Below are 19,755 nucleotides of genomic sequence, written 5' to 3' on the forward strand. Positions count from 1 at the left end.
CAGAGCGCAAATTTTCGATCACTGAGCGCGACTGCCTCGCACTAGTTTGGGCTGTCGGCAAGTTTCGACCATACCTGTTCGGCCGCACCTTCTCGGTCGTGACAGACCACCAGGCACTTTGCTGGTTGTCTTCCCTCAAAGATCCGACTGGACGACTTGGTCGCTGGGCACTGAAACTGCAAGAATATAGCTTTGACGTCACTCACAAGCCTGGCAGACTGCACCAGGATGCGGACTGCCTCTCCCGTCATCCAGTGGATCCTCTCGACTTGTCAGCGCACAATTCGGACGCCTGTGTCTTCGCGATATCCAATTTAACCGACATACGCAGTGAACAGCTCAGCAATGCCAATTTGCGGTCCATCATTCACCGTCTCCGGTCTCATCACTCTGTCTCACTGCTACAGTTATTCGTGCTTGGTGCCGGAGTCTTATACAGGCGCAACACCAGCTCCGATGGCCTAGAGCTTCTCCTGGTCGTTTCCGAAACACTCTGTTCCATTGTTCTCGAAATGCTTCATGACGCCCCGACCGCTTGATATCTCGGAGCAACTCGCACGTGCGATCGCGTTCGGCGTCAGTTCTTCTGGCTAGGCCTCCACGGCTCACTGCGCCGATACGTTGCTGCTTGTCAGTCCTTCCAGCGCCACAAGCACCCATCCTTGTCGCCAGCCAGTCCTCCTAAGCCTATAGACATTCCCGGTCTCCCGTTCTACCGCGTCGGCTTTGATCTCATCGGGCCAATATTCCCAGCATCTCTGACTGGAAATAAGTGGATTGCCATAGCTACGGACTACGCGAGACGATAAGCTATCACGCAGGCACCGCCAACAAACTGTGCCACTGACGTTGCGGACTTTCTCCTTTACGACGTTATTCTTTACCACGGCGCTCCTCGACAGCTGCTCACCGACCATGGTCGCTCATTTCTGTCCCAAGTCGTCGACGACATTCTTCGTTCGTGTTGCATACGTCCCAAGCTAACCACTTCATACCATATCCGCAAACCAATGGGCTTACTGAGCGCCTCAACCGCACGCTGACCACAATGCTCTTCATGTACGTTCCCTCAGACCACCGTGATTGGAACGTCACCTTGCCATATGTGACCTCTGCCTACAACTCGTCTCGCCATGGCACCGTTGGCTTTCTCCCCTTTTATCTCTTGTTTGGCCGCCATCCCACATTACCATTCGCGACTCTTCTACCATCATCTGTGCACCCTGTTACTGACTACGCGCGCGATACAGCTTCTCGGGCCGCAACGGCTGGCCAGATTGCAAGGGATCATCTTTCTGCCTCCCAGCTGTCTCAGAAGGCCCGCTACGATCGCCATCACAGAGTCGTTAATTACTATTCGGGCTCTTTGGTCCTCCTCCAAACGCCTTGCCGCCACGTCAGCTTGTCGGCAATGCTTCTTTCCCGCTACTCCGGGCCTTACAAGGTCCTACGCCAAATCACTGACGTCACGTACGAGATCGCTCCATTGGACAGTCGATTATTTGCTGCGTCCGCCACTGATATCGTGCACGTCTCCCGACTTAAGCCTTATGCTGCCGGATCCGATCCCACTTCTTAAGCGCCGAGACGGCGCTTTCGCCGGCGGGGGTTCTATGTTATGCGCTATTCCCGCGCACTCAAGCACGCATCCTGCCGAGCATGGAAGAGTGCGCCAGGAACACCGTGAAGACGACGATCAGAATAGCGCTCGTGTTGTTGTTCTGCAATCTAGCCTGCAGCCGTCTCTCTCTGTATATATTTTGTAAATACCATTTTCTATCCCTTTTGGCTCCTCTCATCCCCGTGGCAACATGTATTACTATGTAATGCATAATGTATTATGTAACATTGGTTAAGGATGTCCTTGGCAGTCGCACCATTCTTGAATGCAACTAATTGTCAGGAGTTGTGCACGAGGTCTTTGATTATTTGGGTAGCATTTATGGCGTTCGACACAGCCTACATTCGACAAAGGCTAGTCTACGGCTATATTATAAAAGTGGAATGGCAACATGGCACATAATATGGAGAACAGACACATCCTGCATACATTACTGCACAATAATTTTAAATAGCGGTCTTCTTTCACGCATGCCGATAACTGTGACAGGAGACTACTTTGGGAAGCAACTGCAGCTACTGTATATGTCATACCCAAGGGTGTACCTGGCTCGGTTGCCAGTAAATATCACGTAATATTGCGAGCAGCTTCAGCCATAGCATACTAACCGATGACGACACAGATACAGTTTGCTCAATTCTTGTGTCGCGACGTTTGCGTCAAGGTGAAAAACCAACATATCCATGTATATGTCTTAGCACTTAAGCACACCTCGATTTGCCGCTGCTGCGGTGCCCCATCGGTGCGGATAGCAAAGTCGCTGAGGAAATAATTGGGGGCGCCTTAACTAAATCAATAGGTCAAAATCAAAAGCCGTCTACGATGGCGTCCCTCGCAGACGCTATGCAATGTGTGGACGTTAACAATATGTGCCGACTGAGGAAAGGCTGCCACGGAGTGCTTCTGACGGTTACCCTAGCTTGTTTACTGCATAGAATCAAAAAGAAAAAGGAAAATAAGAAGGGACCGTATCAAAAACCCAGAATAAATCATCGCTCGTTGTTTCTAAACGCTCTTAGGATAAGTCATTTCCAGGCGACGAGCAGCTGCGCTTTATCAAGAACACTCATGACGCCGGTGGGACAAGCATTGTGGTGAAGTTCAATGCGCAGGGATAGCTTTTAGTTTTTTTTTTTGTTGTTGTTGTTGACGTCATCAAGCGTCACCGCGGAAGGATTGAAAAGTTTAAGGTCAGTACGCCACGTGGTGGCACTCACGCGAACTAAATCCTCATGTCCAGAAAGGCTGGATAGGAGACACAGCATTGTTTTGTGTGCGGTACCATAGTGAGTGACGTGGCAATGGGTCATCAGAGGTGCGAGCCATCCCGGTGAAGTTTGCCATGTGCGAATGCAACAGCCACTAAAGAAGCCCTGCTATCAGTTTGTTGGCTAGGTTGTATGCTCTTCCTTATGTAATGTTATCAAGTGCTAGTGGCCAAAGGCCATGATGTGGTTGCTGCTGGGACGTGGGCCACGCCATGGTGCAAAGCTGTGACATTCGATCACAGTGATAACCTAATCCACACAGAGTTCACAGCTTAATGCATGAGAGAGAGAGAGAGAAATAAACTTTATTGTTAGACCAGGCTTCTTGAGCCCAAAGGTGGGTGGCCTCCTCACCAGGCAGCCATGGCTCGCTGCCGCCGCCCGAGCCTTGTTCGCCAACCGTAGCTGGCTGTCAGGGTCTTGCGTCACCAGCAGAGCCTCCCACTGGTCTTCCGATTCTTCCTCCATATCCGCTTCTTCCTGCATGTTATCGCCTGGTGGTGATGATGACGGTGGTACTTCGCGGTTATTTCTGCACTCCAGCACCATATGGCGCAAGGTGTTGCATGAGAAACATATTTCAAACAAATAGAAGAAATCGGCCTGCTTGACTTTGCAACTATGAGTATACCACGGTCTTCGAAGACCTTGATGCATGGCTTCTGCACCTTGCCACTCATCAGATAATTACAGCCCTCCAATGATATGAGTTGCTCATGGCTTACACAGTTGTATTTGTAAGGTAGTCGTTAATGGGGCGACGAGATCGACGTACGGAAGTTTTCCAGCATCGCACTGCACCTAAGGACTTTCGTGGGTCAACACAACGGCATAAGTTGTCGCCCTTAAGTGAATCATCGGCAAACAATCCACCAATGGGCAGCCGAATCAGACTGGGACAGTTTGTAATTAATGCAGGAAACCTCACATCGGAAGCGTCTTGGAAACAAACCCATCAAATTTCAACTGGAAATGCAACTCTCTTATTCGGCCCAAACTTGAGTATACGGCTATAGTGTGGGACCCGTACACCAAAAAAGACTTAGCAAAAATAGAAAACGTGCAAAGACGGGCTGTGCGCTTCATTTACAATAAATTCAAGAAAACTGATTCCCCATCAGCTTTAATGGCCTCCAACGAAATTAAACCTCTTCATATAAGACGGAAAATTGCTGTATTAACGTTTCTTCATTCACTCATCCAGGGAAAGTTTGGAATTTCTTCTTCACCTTATGTTACACCTTCAACTACACGAAAAACCCGTCACCAACATACCCATGCCCTAGCACCATATATTGCGAAAACAAACTTGTTTAAATACTCATACTTTCCGCGCACAATAAACGATTGGAATGCACTGCCTGAACAGATTGTCTCAAGTGACAGTTTTGAAAGAAATGTTAGAAATGAATTTTGATGTGCTGATTGATGTGCAATGTATTTCCTTTGACTTGTTTCGCTCATTTGTATCATGTATCAAACCTTTTGTCTATGCAATAACTTCACGGCGTTTGTAAATATGCCTTGTTATCTGCCCGCCCTGCTTGGACCACATGAGGTCTGCAGTATTATGTAAATAATCAAAAAGAAATTTAGAAGCAACTAGGGACGCCAGTATTCCTCGTATGCAGGGTGTGCTGTGCACATATCCCCTATAGCATGCCTACTTGGTATCTGTGCCCCCTGCATACATGTGCTTATCCAAACAGGCCTCTCCCTCTGCCTGTATTAATGAAGCACTGGCGTAAATGTTAAAACAAAGTCACGTATGTCACTTGCTACATAAAAACAGTCTTGTAATATTTCACACACTGCTAGTTGTTGCAGATGCACGTAATGATTGTGCAAAACACTGAAACAGTAGCAGCATGAGGCTGCCAGAGTGTATCCTAAACAGAAAGGCTGTAGTTATGAAATACGTTGCAAACTAATTCAGTGAACTCTACAATGGCTCAAAGACCATGCTATGTACAATAATTGAGCAACATGTAGAGAAATGAAAAAGGAGAAGTGGTAATTGACATTACAATTAATTCTACAATCAATAAGGTTATTATTTTAGAAATCGAGTGCGGCAACATACGTCCAAAACCATAAAAATAAGACACTGCTTAGTTGGACAAGATTCAATGATTGAGGTGGTGTACTACAGTTTGATGTTTGTGAGAAAATCGCAAGCTTTACACAAAAAGAACTCAATCTTCCCTTATAATCCCCTCCAACAAATTTAATCAATATCATGTAGACTGGTAGAATAAATAGGGTCCTTTGTTTTTAAGAAAAAAAGAATGTTTGTACCTCAGACAAGTTTTATAAAATTTGGTTAAACCATCCTTTCCCCCAGCGTCACACTTCTGTAAATGCTAAGAATAAATGTAGGTGTTACAAAATCAATAAACACTGGTCTACTTGTGCGAGCAAGTGATGATGACATATCATATTATTATCATTCATCAAATATGAACAATGACGTATGCATTTTTTTTGCTGAATACCCAAGCAATAACCAGGATACATTTTATGTTTCGGTTAATATAACTTCCAGGCTTTGAGTGAATAAAAGCTTGTTGCCTTTTGAACAACCGGTTTTCAATGAGTACAATGGCACATCACATTGTATTTCCGCACATCGCATACTTCTAAAAACAGCAGTAATGTGCTAGGAAGCAAATTCACTGCTGACGATACTCTACACTGTGAATGGTAGCTGTGACTTTCAACCGAACATTTTCTTAACTAAAGTATGTTTAAAGAATGGTGGCAGATAGTTGGCATTCTATTAATTTTGCTGCAAGAGCTTAGCGCGATGCAGCTGAACAAAGCAAGAGACAAGGATGAAAATACTGACAAGTCTGAGATGGACACAGAAATGCTCCAAATGCAAACAATAATATATTCAGCAAGGGCTTGTAAGATAAGGAAAAAGCATTACACCCTTTGTACTTTTTATTCCATTGTTTAGAAAAGTGCCGAGAACAAAGTAAAAAAGGGATAACCAAAAATGTATTCTTGTTTCACGGTTTCCATTAACAGTGTAATAATGTCTCAGTGAGAATTGTTATAGATAAGTTCACCCCGTAAGTTGTGAGCGTATGTTCGTAAAAGTGACATTGCTTGTTTGTATCCTCCGTTAATTGTTTGTGAAAGTTACAAGTACAATCTCGAACATTAAGCTGCCAGACAGAAATAAATTCCACTTTCTCCCTGCTATGTTTTCTTTGAAAATAACATGAATTTTGGCTTACCGAAATAAAAAATAAAACATAAAACGGAAACACAAAGGACCCTAAGAATAAATGGTGCATCACAGACACATATTACGACAAACTGCAATTACAAAGCATTGTCACACCATTGCTAAGCTGTGTTGAGATGATCGGTTTAATTTCCATAGGCCAGCATGACACCGCTGAGTGCCGCCAGACACTACAAACAATGGTAGTGTTAGCTGCTAGCGGCACGCTTCATTGCAGCACATCAATGTGCTTCACAGAATTATGCTGCTCAGCCACACCCCACTCGTTTGTGGAATGGATCCATAATGTGAATCCAGCTTTATAAAGTAATCAGATATCTAACGCATTAATATGCACAGAGCATGGGGCCATACGACTGAAAATTCTGTTTAGCATAACTTGTTTCATCCAGAATTTTACACAGGAATCTACTTACGCGCATGTATATCGGCTGAAGCCTGTGCCACAGTGCCTTGCACGTGGCTCTGTCAGAAAACAGCTATGCCTGCATTCATTTCGAGCAATATATACATTCATATTAATTGCTTCACGAGCGATTAGAAGGAAGCGAAAAGGTTGAAAATGCAGCCACTGATCCTCCGGCATGGTATGCTATGCTACAGCATATATTCAGTATTGGGCCACAGGGCCGCGCTACATGGTATTAGGTGTTACCTGAGCGCCATGGCCAGTCGTTCCACTGAAGAAATGGGCTTTCTAATGCAGTAACGCCTTTGAAGGTCTCTTCCAATAAGGCTTAAAACAAAATCAAGCTGCTGGAGATTGATGCGGTAGTACTTTTTGAAGTACTCGATGTCGCCATCACGCATTTTTCCATCTGCAATGTGAAGTACAGTTCTATTAATTTTCTCTTCAAGCAGACCAACAATGATGGCAGAATGCGCATGTGCAGAATGCAGTTCTCTCGCATATCGCTTTGCACTTCTATGAAGTTCACTAAAAGTAGCAGGTTTTGCTTTTCCAACTTTTTGAAACGTGTATTCGATTCCCGTCAGGAAATGAGTTTTACGGCCTCTTCAGTATCGCGTTTTTTATTCTGGAAGCGCTCAACACATGAAACACTGCCACAGGTGCCCGACGGCTTTTCATCAGCTAGTCGCTCAAAACGTCAAATCAAGCGGCGATGAGTGATATCGTCGCGAGCGAAATCGGAGGAATTGGGTTTTAAGCTGTCGAAATGTGCTGGTGTGTCTAATAACAGCATTGCGCTCGCAACAGCCAAACGCATGATAAGTACGGTTGTGAAAAACTCGCTCTAGGCGTCGCGCGTTCTCCGCGAGAGTCGGACCCACCACCTGCGCCTGCGTTCTTTTTTCAGGCTTTCTTGAAGAACATTGTTTTGCAGCAACAATAGCCTTTTCCGGCCTTAGTAAGGACCAACTCTGTACGCTCATGCCTGACTTGCACAAAGTCCAAAGAAACAAGAAACACCACAGATATAAACTATTCTAGTACACTATAACCACAGACCACAAGCGCTTTCTTGCAGGCCCTGCCTTTCCCAGGTTACTGCAGTTGTTACCAAAATTCCAATACTAGTTTCTTCCGCATACCGGCAATAATGTAGGACTACATCTAATATATTGTTTATTTGCACAAAAACATGCCGATCTTAACGTTTATTTCCCCGCAACATTTCAATATACTTAAATGTGCGGGAAGAAAATGTACGGCTAAATTTTTTTGTGTGTGTGTTATTTTATGGTCAGTCAGGCAACACTGTTTTGGGCGGAGCTACAATTGAACGGCGACGCGATGACATACCGCACAGTGTGTCTCGAATCGACGTGAGCGGCAAGCCGGACCATGGGGAAACCGGATTGTAGCACGTCGGATCAGACACCGCGTCGTACCTTGTGTCCCGCGCTTTCTTCTTTCAGATTACTCATATCACGCTAGCGTTTCTTCACTAAACTCTAATCTAGAGCTATCGCCGTGTCTCTTGACTGTGCCTCTATCCAACGTTTTTTTTTTTTTTCATTCCATACTACGTGGCAGCCAGCTAATCCAGCTGCCTCATCGTGTTCGTCGAAGAGGCCACCCGAACTCGGTAATCTCACCACAAGCCCGCACAGCTACGTTCCTGCAGTAATTCTTTGTCCGAACTGGCCGAGACTGGAATGGTCTTCCGAGATACGATGCATTCACCCGCGATCAGTGGCGTGCCCCATGCTCAAGGCACGGGGTACGCCACTGATATCTGGTCACACCAAGAATGTGTGCCTATGGTAAACTGTGTGTAGTATAGTAAATATGTGCCTATAGTAAATACGTATGACCACAAAGGTTTTGGGGGTAATGAACACACTGCTGCCACAGCACAGATAAAAGAATGAATATGCAGGCAAGATTGCCTGATTGCCTCTTGCTCGGCATTCACACAGGCGCAGCTCAGCACTACGTTCGTCAAACCGACCGGGAGACGTAGTCTACTCAGCCATGTTGGGTATGTTTCAGCAAACTAAAACCTTGTCTAATTCGGAGTTATAAAGCTCGAAAGTGGGCAACTTATTTGAGGAATTTGACGGTCACTTGGCTACAGCACACCCTTGATTGATACGTAGGGTGCTAAAATGGCTGTTTATAGAGAGCCAGGCGACAAGACAGAGAGACGACAGTTCGCGCCCACCACATCTAAAAACGGCAGGTTTGTTGAATGGTTGGCCCTATATATATGAGTCAAGTACGAATGCGAAATTAGACCGTGGGAACCCCACTGCTTGTAGCATAAATTATGTAAGCAGTGTATTGCGTGAATAAATTTCGCTTGCATACTTGGTTGTCATTTCTGCACCTTGGTTCTCATATATCCTCAACAGCAAGCACAAGGAGATTTCCTTACCCCATTTCAGCTGCGTTCCCGAGACAGACTATCCAACAATAAGTTCAGTAAAGAATGGCACTTAATAACCAATGTGAACTGGAGATAAGTTTCTTTTTTTTTTTTGAAGAGCGGCACAGCCCTGCTGTCAGTAAGTGACCCGGGTTAGTCCGATCGTTGAATGGTTGGCCCCAGTTGAGACGAATGAGGCCACTCTACAACCACCTGTTGCGAGATCACAATCTCGTCAATAGATCGGATGGTGACGTCTGCATGCATCTGCTTTCATAAACGAGGTAAAATTTAACCACAGAAGATGATTGCCTAAGCTCCTCTCAAGCTGTCCCTAATAAGCGCATTCCAATAGGCGCATTCATCGCTTCCCCTCCTTGCCACAACATTTTACTTATTCAAGAGGTAAGCACATGCAGCGCCTAAAGTGAGGGGGCGCCCGGCGGCCCTTTCATTGTTTAAAGAGGGTCGGGGCCTCCTCTTGGCAAGTCATCTGTAGCCCTCCGGCACCCATTCGGCAAGCGTTGGGGGTTTTCTTATTAAGGGCGCGATGGGGAGTGTTTGTTCGAAGCAGTGTTCGTTCAGTTGCTGCAGCGTCAGAGCGAGCAGTCCGCAAAATTTGTAAAACGGGAAGGAGCAGCCAATCGGCTAGCGGTGAACTCCCCGGAAGTTTAGCGTCCTCGTTTGTCGACTGCTTGCAGACAAAATGTTTCTTACATTCTAATGAATGCCTTTTTTGTATAACAATGTGTTTTTTTCTTCTCAAGCTTAAACATGTTCTCAAATTGTAGTACGTTTGACTTTCGCGTCGTTTATTTTTTTATTTTTAGTTCTGCGCAACACCGCATAGCGACCACGCACAGAATCTAACAGTTGTAAATTGTAGTAGTCAAACGTATTATTTCGTGTCGCGCACAGCCAAACATAAAAAATAAATAACGGGAACAGTAGCTCTCTTTTTTCAAATGGCAACAACAACATGACGCCGCACTACTATCTCCGACTGTGCCCCCGGGTTTCGACGCGTCAGAGGGAGCTCTTCAACCCACTGTTCGTTTCGAGAAACGAAAGCGACGCCGGAATTCGCTTTCTGCCATCTCTTCAAATGCATTTCGCATCTCCAACAGCTCTGCTTCCTTTGAGAGAAACGTCAACGCAACAACCGAATCTCATATTGCAATCGCAATTTTCTCAAATTAGACTATGGATTGCATCCGAACATGTCATTCTGTAGCTGCAGCGGCCGTTTCGATCCAATCCGATTCAGGCGTGCCATGCGAAGCCGGTCTCGTAAAGGCCGATCCACACGACGGACCGAATTGCTCTTTTGGACCGCGGTCCGCGCATCACGTGATAGGACGTCACCAGTTCGTGCGTACCGCCGTTGGCCCGCGCAAGACCGCGGCCCTCGCGGTCCAATAAAGGCCGATCCACACGACGGACCAAATTGCTCTTTTTGGACCGCGGTCCGCGCATCACGTGATAGGACGTCACCAGTTCGTGCGTACCGTCGTTGGCCCGCGCAAGACCGCGGCCCTCGCGGTCCAACAAATCGCCGAGGGTTTTCCCGCTTCCGTTGTGGCGGCGGACCGCATGACCGCAGCGATTTTGGCGTAGCCAACGAATGTTGTCCAGCAACAGTGTCTTCAGCCAAATCCAATCTAGTTTGCGGCTCAGTAAAAGCCAGTCGTTTCATGTCCGCCGTTCCGCCTACACGTGCGTGCAGGAGATATATTTTTAAACAACATGTGCTCTTGGAGTGACGACGAGGTTTTTTATTTTGTGTCCCTCGTTGAGCAGTTCCCGGCTTTGTGGGACTCGAGCCGGAATTATTACAATGACAACGCGAAAAAGCGTTACCTGTGGAATAAGGTAGCTGGAGAGATGAACGAGAACTACCCGGAAAACGGACCCTATGAAGTGGGTAAGTTCTTTCTGCGACAAGGCAATCTTTACTTATTCATAATGTGAGTTCGCGAGAGTGTCATTTGTCATTGAAAGGCATTGCTTCTCCCTATATGTCATAACACTACGTTGAGTGTGGCTGCACGCCGATTTTTTCGGGCCACTGACATTACGTTCGCGCACAGACAGCAACTTACACGTAAATTGGTGGGAGCACTACCTAAAAGATTGCATATGTGCGGCGTTAGTTAATGCCTGGTGGTTTTACAGAGTTCCCTCCTCACCTTGTCTGTTTTAATTTTGTTTGCCCACGCGCAGTCCCTTTTATACCTAATCATCTTTTATACAGGGTGTCCCAGCTAAAAGTAGCCAATGTTTTAAAAGCGAAGTGTGCTATGAGGCTCAAACCAACTCAGTGGTGTCGAGTATCGCGTGTCCTGGTCTGCGGTATATTTTTTGGTTTGCAAAATCAGTTAGTATAAAGTAATTGCCAAACATATTAAATATTGCCTTTGCCATGAAAGTGTCAATACGGAAGTTGTAGTTCACATTTAAAAATGGTCGACTGAAGTGTTTGCAACTAGGTACAATTGATGGAGCTTCTTGTAATTGCCTTTAAAGAAAGCCGACGAAATACAACCGCGTGATAGCACCACTATTTCAGCGCTCCCAGACGACTGATCAAGAAACGAAATCCGCATATCTGTACAGCGGTTCCGGGAAGGGCTTGGCGATTCCAGTGGCCACAAAGTACACGCCAGCAACTCTCGCTACTAAAATATATGATCGCGAACGAATAGAAGAACATGGCAACTGCATTTTCCTTCTCGATTAAACAGTTCTGCGGTCAACATTTACTCAATCCCGAGCTCCTTTCCTTTTCTTTCTTTTTTCTTGCCTTGTGTGTTCGGGCTTCATTCCACAAGTGGGGCGAATTATATGTTTATGCCACGTCACGTCGAAGCGCCACACACCTTCATCACCGCGCTTGCTCTGTGCGCCCGATCGCGACCGGGCACGCGAGTGAGTCTCGAAACAAAGGCATGCAAACAATGTCCTTTTACTGATCGGTGACGCATTTTTGCAGATGTGCTGAAGGGCATCTTCGCCAATAAAAGGCGAACCTACAGAAAGGAAAAAAAGAAAGCCCGCACGACAACGAGCGGCCAGCCTGCAAGCGAGGTGTATACTGGCAAGTGGATTTTCTTCGCCGCGCTGCGGTTCCTGGATGCTGTTCCGGAGCCAACCACCAATTTTGCAGCGGGGACTATGGCAGCTCGGCAAGTTCAGCTATAGAGGTACTGTATTTCTGTGCATTGTTGTCTCTGCGCATGTAGAAAGCGAAATTCCAGGAAAGATCAGAATGTTCCCACAGAGTCTCCGATGCCCTAAAAACATGGTTTCTGCAGGCCCTCGTGCGAGTTGCGAGCAAACCCAAGGTTGACGACTGGGCGTGTTGGTATAGAATATCAGAGGTTGGATTGCGCAATATTTTGACGAGACACACAGAAAAGAGTTTGCAGCAAACCGTCAGGCAGATGTTCACTTGTACAAAGGTGGATTCTTCGCCTATTTCACTACACAAACTGTGGAGAATGCAATTGCAACTTGGGAAAAATGCCTTATTTACTGTGCGTATATTGCAGGCTGAGGCACAAACATTGCAATATGCTGCGCTGTTTAGACCATGGCTTTTGCTTCACTGAGTTGTAAATAGGGCAGCGACATTTGTCACAAGCTGGCTGTTTCATATTTTTTTTGCATTTAGAATTACAGAAATTCTAACTTTTCCATAATTATGCGACTTCGGCACATAGACCTGACAAGTAAGTGCTATAGCCCCGGACGCATGCAGCAATTTTCAGTTGCTTCGACGTATCGTTTGTGAATGCCAGGATTCAAACCGAAACAAGGCGGCAACTTATTTCATGCCAACTGTGAAATTGTTCATTTCAGCCTCACCACAACCGAGATCTCCTGGCACCTGCAGAACAGAGTGGTGGGGAAGAAGGGGAGCTGTCCGTGATGCTGGAGGAAAGCTCGAGCACCAACTCCCCAACCACGTCGAGAAGAGTCGAGTCGCCGCCCACACTCAGCACAAAACGACCGAGGCAGTTACGCTCATCGGGGCCGTCAAGCGAGGACTGGGTCCAGAGGCAGGCAGTTTTGCACAGTATTGCCTCAGCCATGCAGCAACCGTCCGAGCCAAACGACGCCTCTTTTTTCTTTGCCAAAACGATTGCGGCTCATATGAGGCAGCTGGACGCTGTGAAGCAGGTGCAGTATGGTATGGTATGGTATGATGAACTTTATTTAATGTCCTGAAGATCAACCCTTAGGTTGACGCAGGCGGCTCCCACGTCGGGACAGTAAGGTTTAACCTTACCGCCGTATCATGGGCCTTCTGGACGGCCTGTACTTGATCGGAAAGAACTCCACGGTGTAGGACTCGCCGCCACCAGTCTCTCTCCTTGACACAGTCTGTGAAAGTCACAGGACACTGCCAAAGCATGTGATCCAGAGTAATGATGCCATTACACTTCTCGCAGTGCCGGAAAGAAATTCTGGACACAGTTGAAAAATTTCTGACAATGTAAATAAATGTGTGTGCAAATGTTCATTTTATTCCTACTCATCAACATATGCAGATGCCCTCTGCCACGGCACAACACCTTGGCCGTTCAAGTAGTCCCGCATGTCCTCACGGACCCTGGCACCAAATGCGTTTACACGTCCGCGTGTTGCTCGTAGGCCAAAAAATATTTGCTCCCTACTATCTTCGGGCCCCGAGTCAGGAAATGTGCTCATGTCGTTGCCAAGGTAGTTATGTAGCACACATGCTGCCTTCACCATGGGGACAACTCTTTCAGGCCTTGCATTTATTGTAGTGAGAAGAAAGCGAAAGCGATTGGCCAGTATACCGAACGCGTTCTCCACAACCCGTCTTGCTCTGGACAACCTGCGAAATGTACACAAAGTGAAAACTTATTGCATTTTCTTAGGTAAGCGTATTGAGAGGCCTTATAATGCCCTCTAAAATACAAAGAATCAAGCTTAAGATGCATGCCTGTAATTAAAGATCCGCTGATCACCCGACAGGCTGCTACCTCCATACGGCTTCATCAGGTTCTTCCCGATTGGAAATGCGTCGTCGGCCACAAACACGGGGGGTAGGAATAGACCTGGTCCAACTTCCACATGGTCTGGCAAGTTTGCTCTGTTGCCTTCCAATGCCTCCTGCAGGGGCGTGGTCTGCCATACTCCTGCGTCGCCTCGAGCACCGGGCACACCAACGTCAATGTAGGTAAATTTATAATTTGCATCCACAACTGCCAGAAGAATTATGCTGAACGACTTTTTATAGTTAAAGTAAAGGGACCCAGAGTTGGCTGGTTTGGTTATGCAGACATGCTTCCCATCTATTGCCCCCCCACAGTTTGGAAATTGCCAATTTTCGTCAAACCCCCTAATAATGTACCGCCAATCTTCAACTGTTTTTGGTGACTTTATATAATCTTTGCTTAGCTTATGATAGATAGCCGAACATGTTTCGGGAATGAAATCGTTGGCGGTGGAGTGCCCGACTCTGAACTGGCGACTTAGGGAATGGTGGCTCTCACCTGTAAATAAAAAAAAGGCGAGGTGTAAGGACCTATTTAGATTGCACGGTAGAACATACTGGTGCATGCAGGCAAACTAGACTAAACGTGGGCAGTTTATGCAGGCATGGCAGCTGGGCAATCGTTTTGCTTTTTTCTTACTGCCGATGTCAGCGAAATAGTGGCGTTTTAGCTCCTACAAACCCCACTTCACTGCATGTCGCTGAGAAGGTACAGAACGCCAAGGCTCAGCTCTACTATAAAGAAAATAGCTAGCTGCGCGCTACACTGTGGTAACACATAGAGCATCTACGTTCGGCTGCTGGTCTTGAAGCCGCATGTTGCACCCGGTGCTACATTTCAGTGCAATTGGCTGTAAGAAAGTACATGAGGCGCAGCCATGGCAATGAGAAGTGATGTAAGGCTGCAACAGCCCTAACCAAGACGAAAAATGCTTACCAGATGCAAGGTAACGCAGCGTTGCTTGCAGCTTCGTCGCCGGCTGTATCGGCTGGCGCATGACAGTCGAATTCCGTGCTATCCTAGGCCCCATGCGCGCGAGAAGTTCCGCGAACTGCTCCCGGCTGACGCGCAGGAGCCGTCTGTACTCAGAAGGGTCGGACACTACCAGCTCTTTGAAGAGTTGGTTCTGCAGGCCGAGCTCCTTCCTGCACATCCAATCCTTCACCCAACACGACCTTTTCGGGGCAGGGTAGTAATCTTCTTCGTCCACGCAAAGAGCCAACGCCATAGCGGCCAAACGACGTTTCTGCTCCGCCTCCATTTCGACGACTTCTATTCGCGATACATGTGCAGCATGAGCGCGAGGGGTTGGCATGGTTTCGCGAATTTGTTGAGTCGCGAGCACTGCGGCCGAGAGTGTAGCTGGTTGATCTGCTCCGCCGTCTGCTATCGCGGTCCGCCGTGTGGATGTGCTCTGCGCCGGACCGGACCGCGCCGGGCCATGACGTCGCATCACGTGACCGATCGGGCCGCGGACTTGGTCCGTCGTGTGGATCGGCCTTAACGAACGCATGACTGCTCGAACTGCACATCTCTCGTCGCGTTCCGCTCCTAGCAGACGATGTGCTTGGTTTCGAAGTGATTGACAGGAGCGTGTCGTCATTTTGACGTCATCAAAAAACGTGGCCGCCCTCCGCGGCTGACGACGTGGGCACTGCCTAGGCCAATCTAGCACGGTGAAACTGAACGCGCGCTCCGAACAACGATGCCCGATCGAGCCCCAATCGTGCCCCTTGCGGGGCAATTCATTTTAAGCGCTGAGTATATGTCATCTTGCTTTCAATATATCCGACCAGCCCTCCGTCCTAAGCGTGATGCAGGAATTGTATGATTTTCGCAGAGGACATTATATTTGACGTAGTGGTTCTGCGGAAACCCGCAAGGTGGAGAGAAGTAATTAATAAAGGGAAAATCAGACATCCACCCGTTCGTAGCAAGTGCTACAAAGGAAACCCAAACGGGTTCCTCGAAAGAAAAGCCTCAGAGTTGAAGAAAAATTCGTCCTGGCCCGGGATTCGAACCCGGGACCACCGCCTTTCCGGGGCAGCCGCTCTACCATCTGAGCTAACCAGGCGGCTAGTAGATGGCAGAGCGAAGTCGAATTTGTCGACAACACACGAAGCAAAGGCAAGAACCACTATGTCAAACACTTGCCTTTGCTTCGTGTGTTGTCGACAAATTCGACTTCGCTCTGCCATCTGCTATATCGCCTGGTTAGCTCAGATGGTAGAGCGGCTGCCCCGGAAAGGCGGTGGTCCCGGGTTTGAGTCCCGGACCAGGGCGAATTTTTCTTCAACTCTGAGGCTTTTCTTTCGAGGAACCCGTTTGGGTTTCCTTTGTAGCACTTGCTACGAACGGGTGGATGTCTGATTTTCCCTTTATTAAGGACATTATATGGGGCCCATGGCGTAACTGCAGATTGTCTCGTGTCAATCTAGAGGCCTTACTTGACTTTTTGCGAAGCATGGGCGAGAATTCTGGGCTCACAGTAGACTTTTCTGTTATGTGTTCATTTTCTGTCGTCATCGTCACCTATCACGCTTCTCTTTCCTATCCTTTTCTCTTTTCCTCAGGCTCACTGGCTGACTAGAGGAATATGTATCTCAGGCCAACGACTTAGCCTTCCGCGTCAATGAAATTTTCTATGTGACTTTGCAGCTACCTTTGCTGTTAAAGATAAAAAAATTGCATAATCAGAAATTATATACTTCCATTTGATGGAAGTAAGTGGCACAGCTACCTCGGGAGAGAGTGCTTAGCGTTCACTTGATTCAAGTACCTAGAGCGGTGAAACCAGATATTTTTGGGCTCTTGAAATACTACTTCCAGAAGCTCCATCGCTTTCACTCGATGTATTCGTCCGACGCGCCCGCCTTGTCACAAAAAAAGGAAATAGAATCAAAAAGAGAACAGCTGTAACTTGAAGTCTAAGAGCGAATATGTTTTCCAAGATTGGTCTGAATAATTATTTTATGACCCCAACCGGTGTAAAATTATATTCTCGTTCTCAATAGCTAATACACTAATGTACGCTGTCAGTTCTGGATAGGAAACACGGAAGCTCACCATCTTTCTTAAGTATATATATTTTTTTCTCAATGTAGAGATAACCGCATCCTGATGCACGTCAATTTCTTCGTGTTTGACGCAACGTTGTGAGTGCTTGTAATCACGGATGATAGACAAGCAGTAAAAAAACTGCATAATTATACACACGAACCACAGCTGATGGATTTAATAACCTGCAAATGTCAGCGCTGCTGCTGGCCCGGCATGCTGGTCTCGCTGTTAGATGAGAATTATGGTGTGTACGGAGGTCAAGGAAGCATACAAAAAGTTCATACGCACAAAAACGCACGTACACGCAATAAAACTATTCAATCAGCAAGTTTTCTTGAGTCGTGTATACATACGAAAGATGAGAAGCCCTTTCGCAGCGCCAAACTCCGGTTACAGACTGCTGCGGTTAGAGCGCAGTCCAAGCCGAAAAACAAATCGCAAGCATATCAATCTGGAGAAAGAAGCAGCACAACTCGAGGTCCTCCGCTTTTGATGCGGACGCTTTTGAGACCTTTATCTAAGCGAACGTAATGGCCTACGGCTGAATCCATTGGCTCATCATCTATAGTTCAAGCACAATGGCCGTGATCGGAGGCCGCAACCTTGAGCAACGGCTTCGGTGGATTTATGACTTCCATTTCTGCCTCCCCATCTAGAGCTCCACCGGGTATATGGCAAGCACAAATGTGGCGTCTTTTCATATCCTGTGCACAACAAATTGCCTGGAAAGCGGTCGTACTTACATGCAACAGTCGTCAAACAGTTTCCTATCTAGTTATGAAAAGACCTTGTAAGGTTTCTCACACAGAAAATTATGTTGCGGTTTCAGTTTCAGTTTATTCCTTTAAGAAGTAGATATACATGCTTACACAAGTATAAAGAAGGAGGTCCCAGAGCACGTGGCTGAAAGGGGTTAAATGACCGAGATAATTGAGGAGCGCAGCAAAGACTGAATATGTTAGAAGCGTCGTTTGGACGACTGCCCAGCTTTATTTTGTGATCCAGAAAACAATTTTCCGGTGAGTGACTATTCCTGATATCGGATACAAGTTTTCCATAAGAAGCGAACGTTTCAAAGGAATCGTGTCGCAACATGTCTGTTTCGCGTTTTTATCCTCTTCGGGGCTTGAAGCAGCCACATACGTATTGACAATGTGAGATCTAGATTTCCCGAACACGCAAAAAATATATATTGCTATCGTCATTTCCATACGGCCATTTCAAAACGCGAGCCAAATGGAGCGTGGCTTCATGCGAGTTGACTGATGATTCTCAATACTTCATGGAAATTGAAGCTTGTGGTCACGTGACATCACTAACATGTTATTCACCGTAGTGTTAGACTACGCCCTGTTATCGTCTTACCGAAATCTTTACATGACATTACCGCGGCAGTAAAAGAATGTGCCAGGAGTGCCGCACGTTTCGGGGGTACAGGACCCAGCTAACTGCGTTTCCAATGGGGAGAAGTGCATAGTGAAGGAGGAAAGAATGACCGCTGAGACAGTTTCCTGTGGCAAGGCAGTTATGGGGCTCGCGACAACTGTACCAGGCGGACTGAAGCGTGCGACAGCAGTTGGTAATACCGCGCGTGGCCACAAGCTTTGATTTTGGTGGTATAAGAAGATTTCGTAGTCAACATATGTTTTAAGACGCAGCGCAGTTTCTGGCACGCACTTCTGGATGGTAGCGCTATAAAATTTTTGATTAATGATTTGACGGGCGTTCGACAAACACTGGCACCAAATCATCGATAATTCAAATCATCGATAATTAAGCGGCTATGTAAGTAACGTAAAATGTTATACTATTGTCCCGTGTTAGTGACGGTTGAGGACAAAGCAAGAAAACTGTGAATGGCAAAACTAACTTTATTGGGCGAACCTGTGCCCAGAAAAACAGGCTACACTCAATGCTCAATGAAATCGGCGAACACAGTCGCCGATCGTCGGAAATCTGATCAGTTTGATACATCAGTCCTCGATGAGTCTGATACATCAGTCGTCGAATGTTCCAGAATTATCGCTGGGACCCGCGTGCCATCCATAAAGCTCTACATTACTTGCGTCGCGCACGCATGCAATCAGATTACGCAAGGTTCGGTCACAGACAGCGGATGGAATTACCATCGATAACGTTCCAGAAATTTCCGATACATGCAGGCGCGTCCTGCGCTGTGCGATAACATTTGTTAGGCGGTGAAACGTGTCGCCCGATAAAGACAAACACGTACACGTGTCACTATTAGTTTCTTAAGTTTTTTTAGATAGTGAGTAAGAGCGCTAGTGGTAGTAATAGGTGTAATAGTAACAGTTTCATCACTTTTAAATATGTTGTAAAAATTAAAGTATCGAAATTGCTGGTCAACACACTGTGGCTGTCTAGTAATATCTGCTGACAACCGAACAGTGGTCAGCAGGGGGGTGACGTTAAGAGGGGAAAGGACAGGGAGAAAGTTTACAGTAGAATGAAGGAACTATTTACATCGGTACAATGTACCCGCCGCGGTGGCTTAACGGCTATGGTGTTGCGCTGCTAAGCGCGAGGTCGCGAGATCAAATCCCGGCCGCGGCTGCCACATTTCGATGGGGGTGAACTGCAAGAACGCCTCGTGTCCCTTGCATTGGGGCACGTTGAAAGATCCTCTGGTGGTCAAGATCAATACGGATTGCCACATAAAGCCGTGCTT

The 19,755-nt window shown here is 46.8% G+C and overlaps 1 protein-coding gene and 1 long non-coding RNA gene across 4 annotated transcripts; both read right to left on the reverse strand.

The window, feature by feature from the left end:
- Positions 1-3,174: 3,174 nt before the first annotated feature.
- On the reverse strand, positions 3,175-10,267 carry LOC129383481 (uncharacterized). Its single transcript, XR_008611379.2, has 2 exons — positions 6,801-10,267; positions 3,175-3,369 (listed from the first exon to the last, which is right to left on the reverse strand). It is a non-coding gene; the product is annotated as an uncharacterized lncRNA (long non-coding RNA).
- A 3,230-nt stretch (positions 10,268-13,497) lies between these two features.
- Positions 13,498-15,504, reverse strand: LOC126542862 (uncharacterized). Of its 3 annotated transcripts, none has more exons than XM_072284010.1 (3): positions 14,943-15,504; positions 13,952-14,147; positions 13,498-13,843 (listed from the first exon to the last, which is right to left on the reverse strand). In XM_072284010.1, the coding sequence occupies exons 1-3, from the start codon at positions 15,457-15,459 to the stop codon at positions 13,513-13,515; spliced, it is 1,044 nt and encodes a 347-aa protein (XP_072140111.1). In that variant the 5' UTR covers positions 15,460-15,504; the 3' UTR covers positions 13,498-13,512. The 3 variants fall into 3 exon arrangements, with proteins under 3 accessions (XP_072140111.1, XP_072140110.1, XP_054933474.2); XM_072284009.1 differs by having other exon boundaries at positions 13,952-14,156; XM_055077499.2 differs by having other exon boundaries at positions 13,952-14,504.
- Between the last annotated feature and the right edge of the window lie 4,251 nt (positions 15,505-19,755).

The sequence above is a fragment of the Dermacentor andersoni genome, chromosome 8 (assembly GCF_023375885.2).
Source record: "Dermacentor andersoni chromosome 8, qqDerAnde1_hic_scaffold, whole genome shotgun sequence".
Classification (NCBI taxonomy): domain Eukaryota; kingdom Metazoa; phylum Arthropoda; class Arachnida; order Ixodida; family Ixodidae; genus Dermacentor; species Dermacentor andersoni.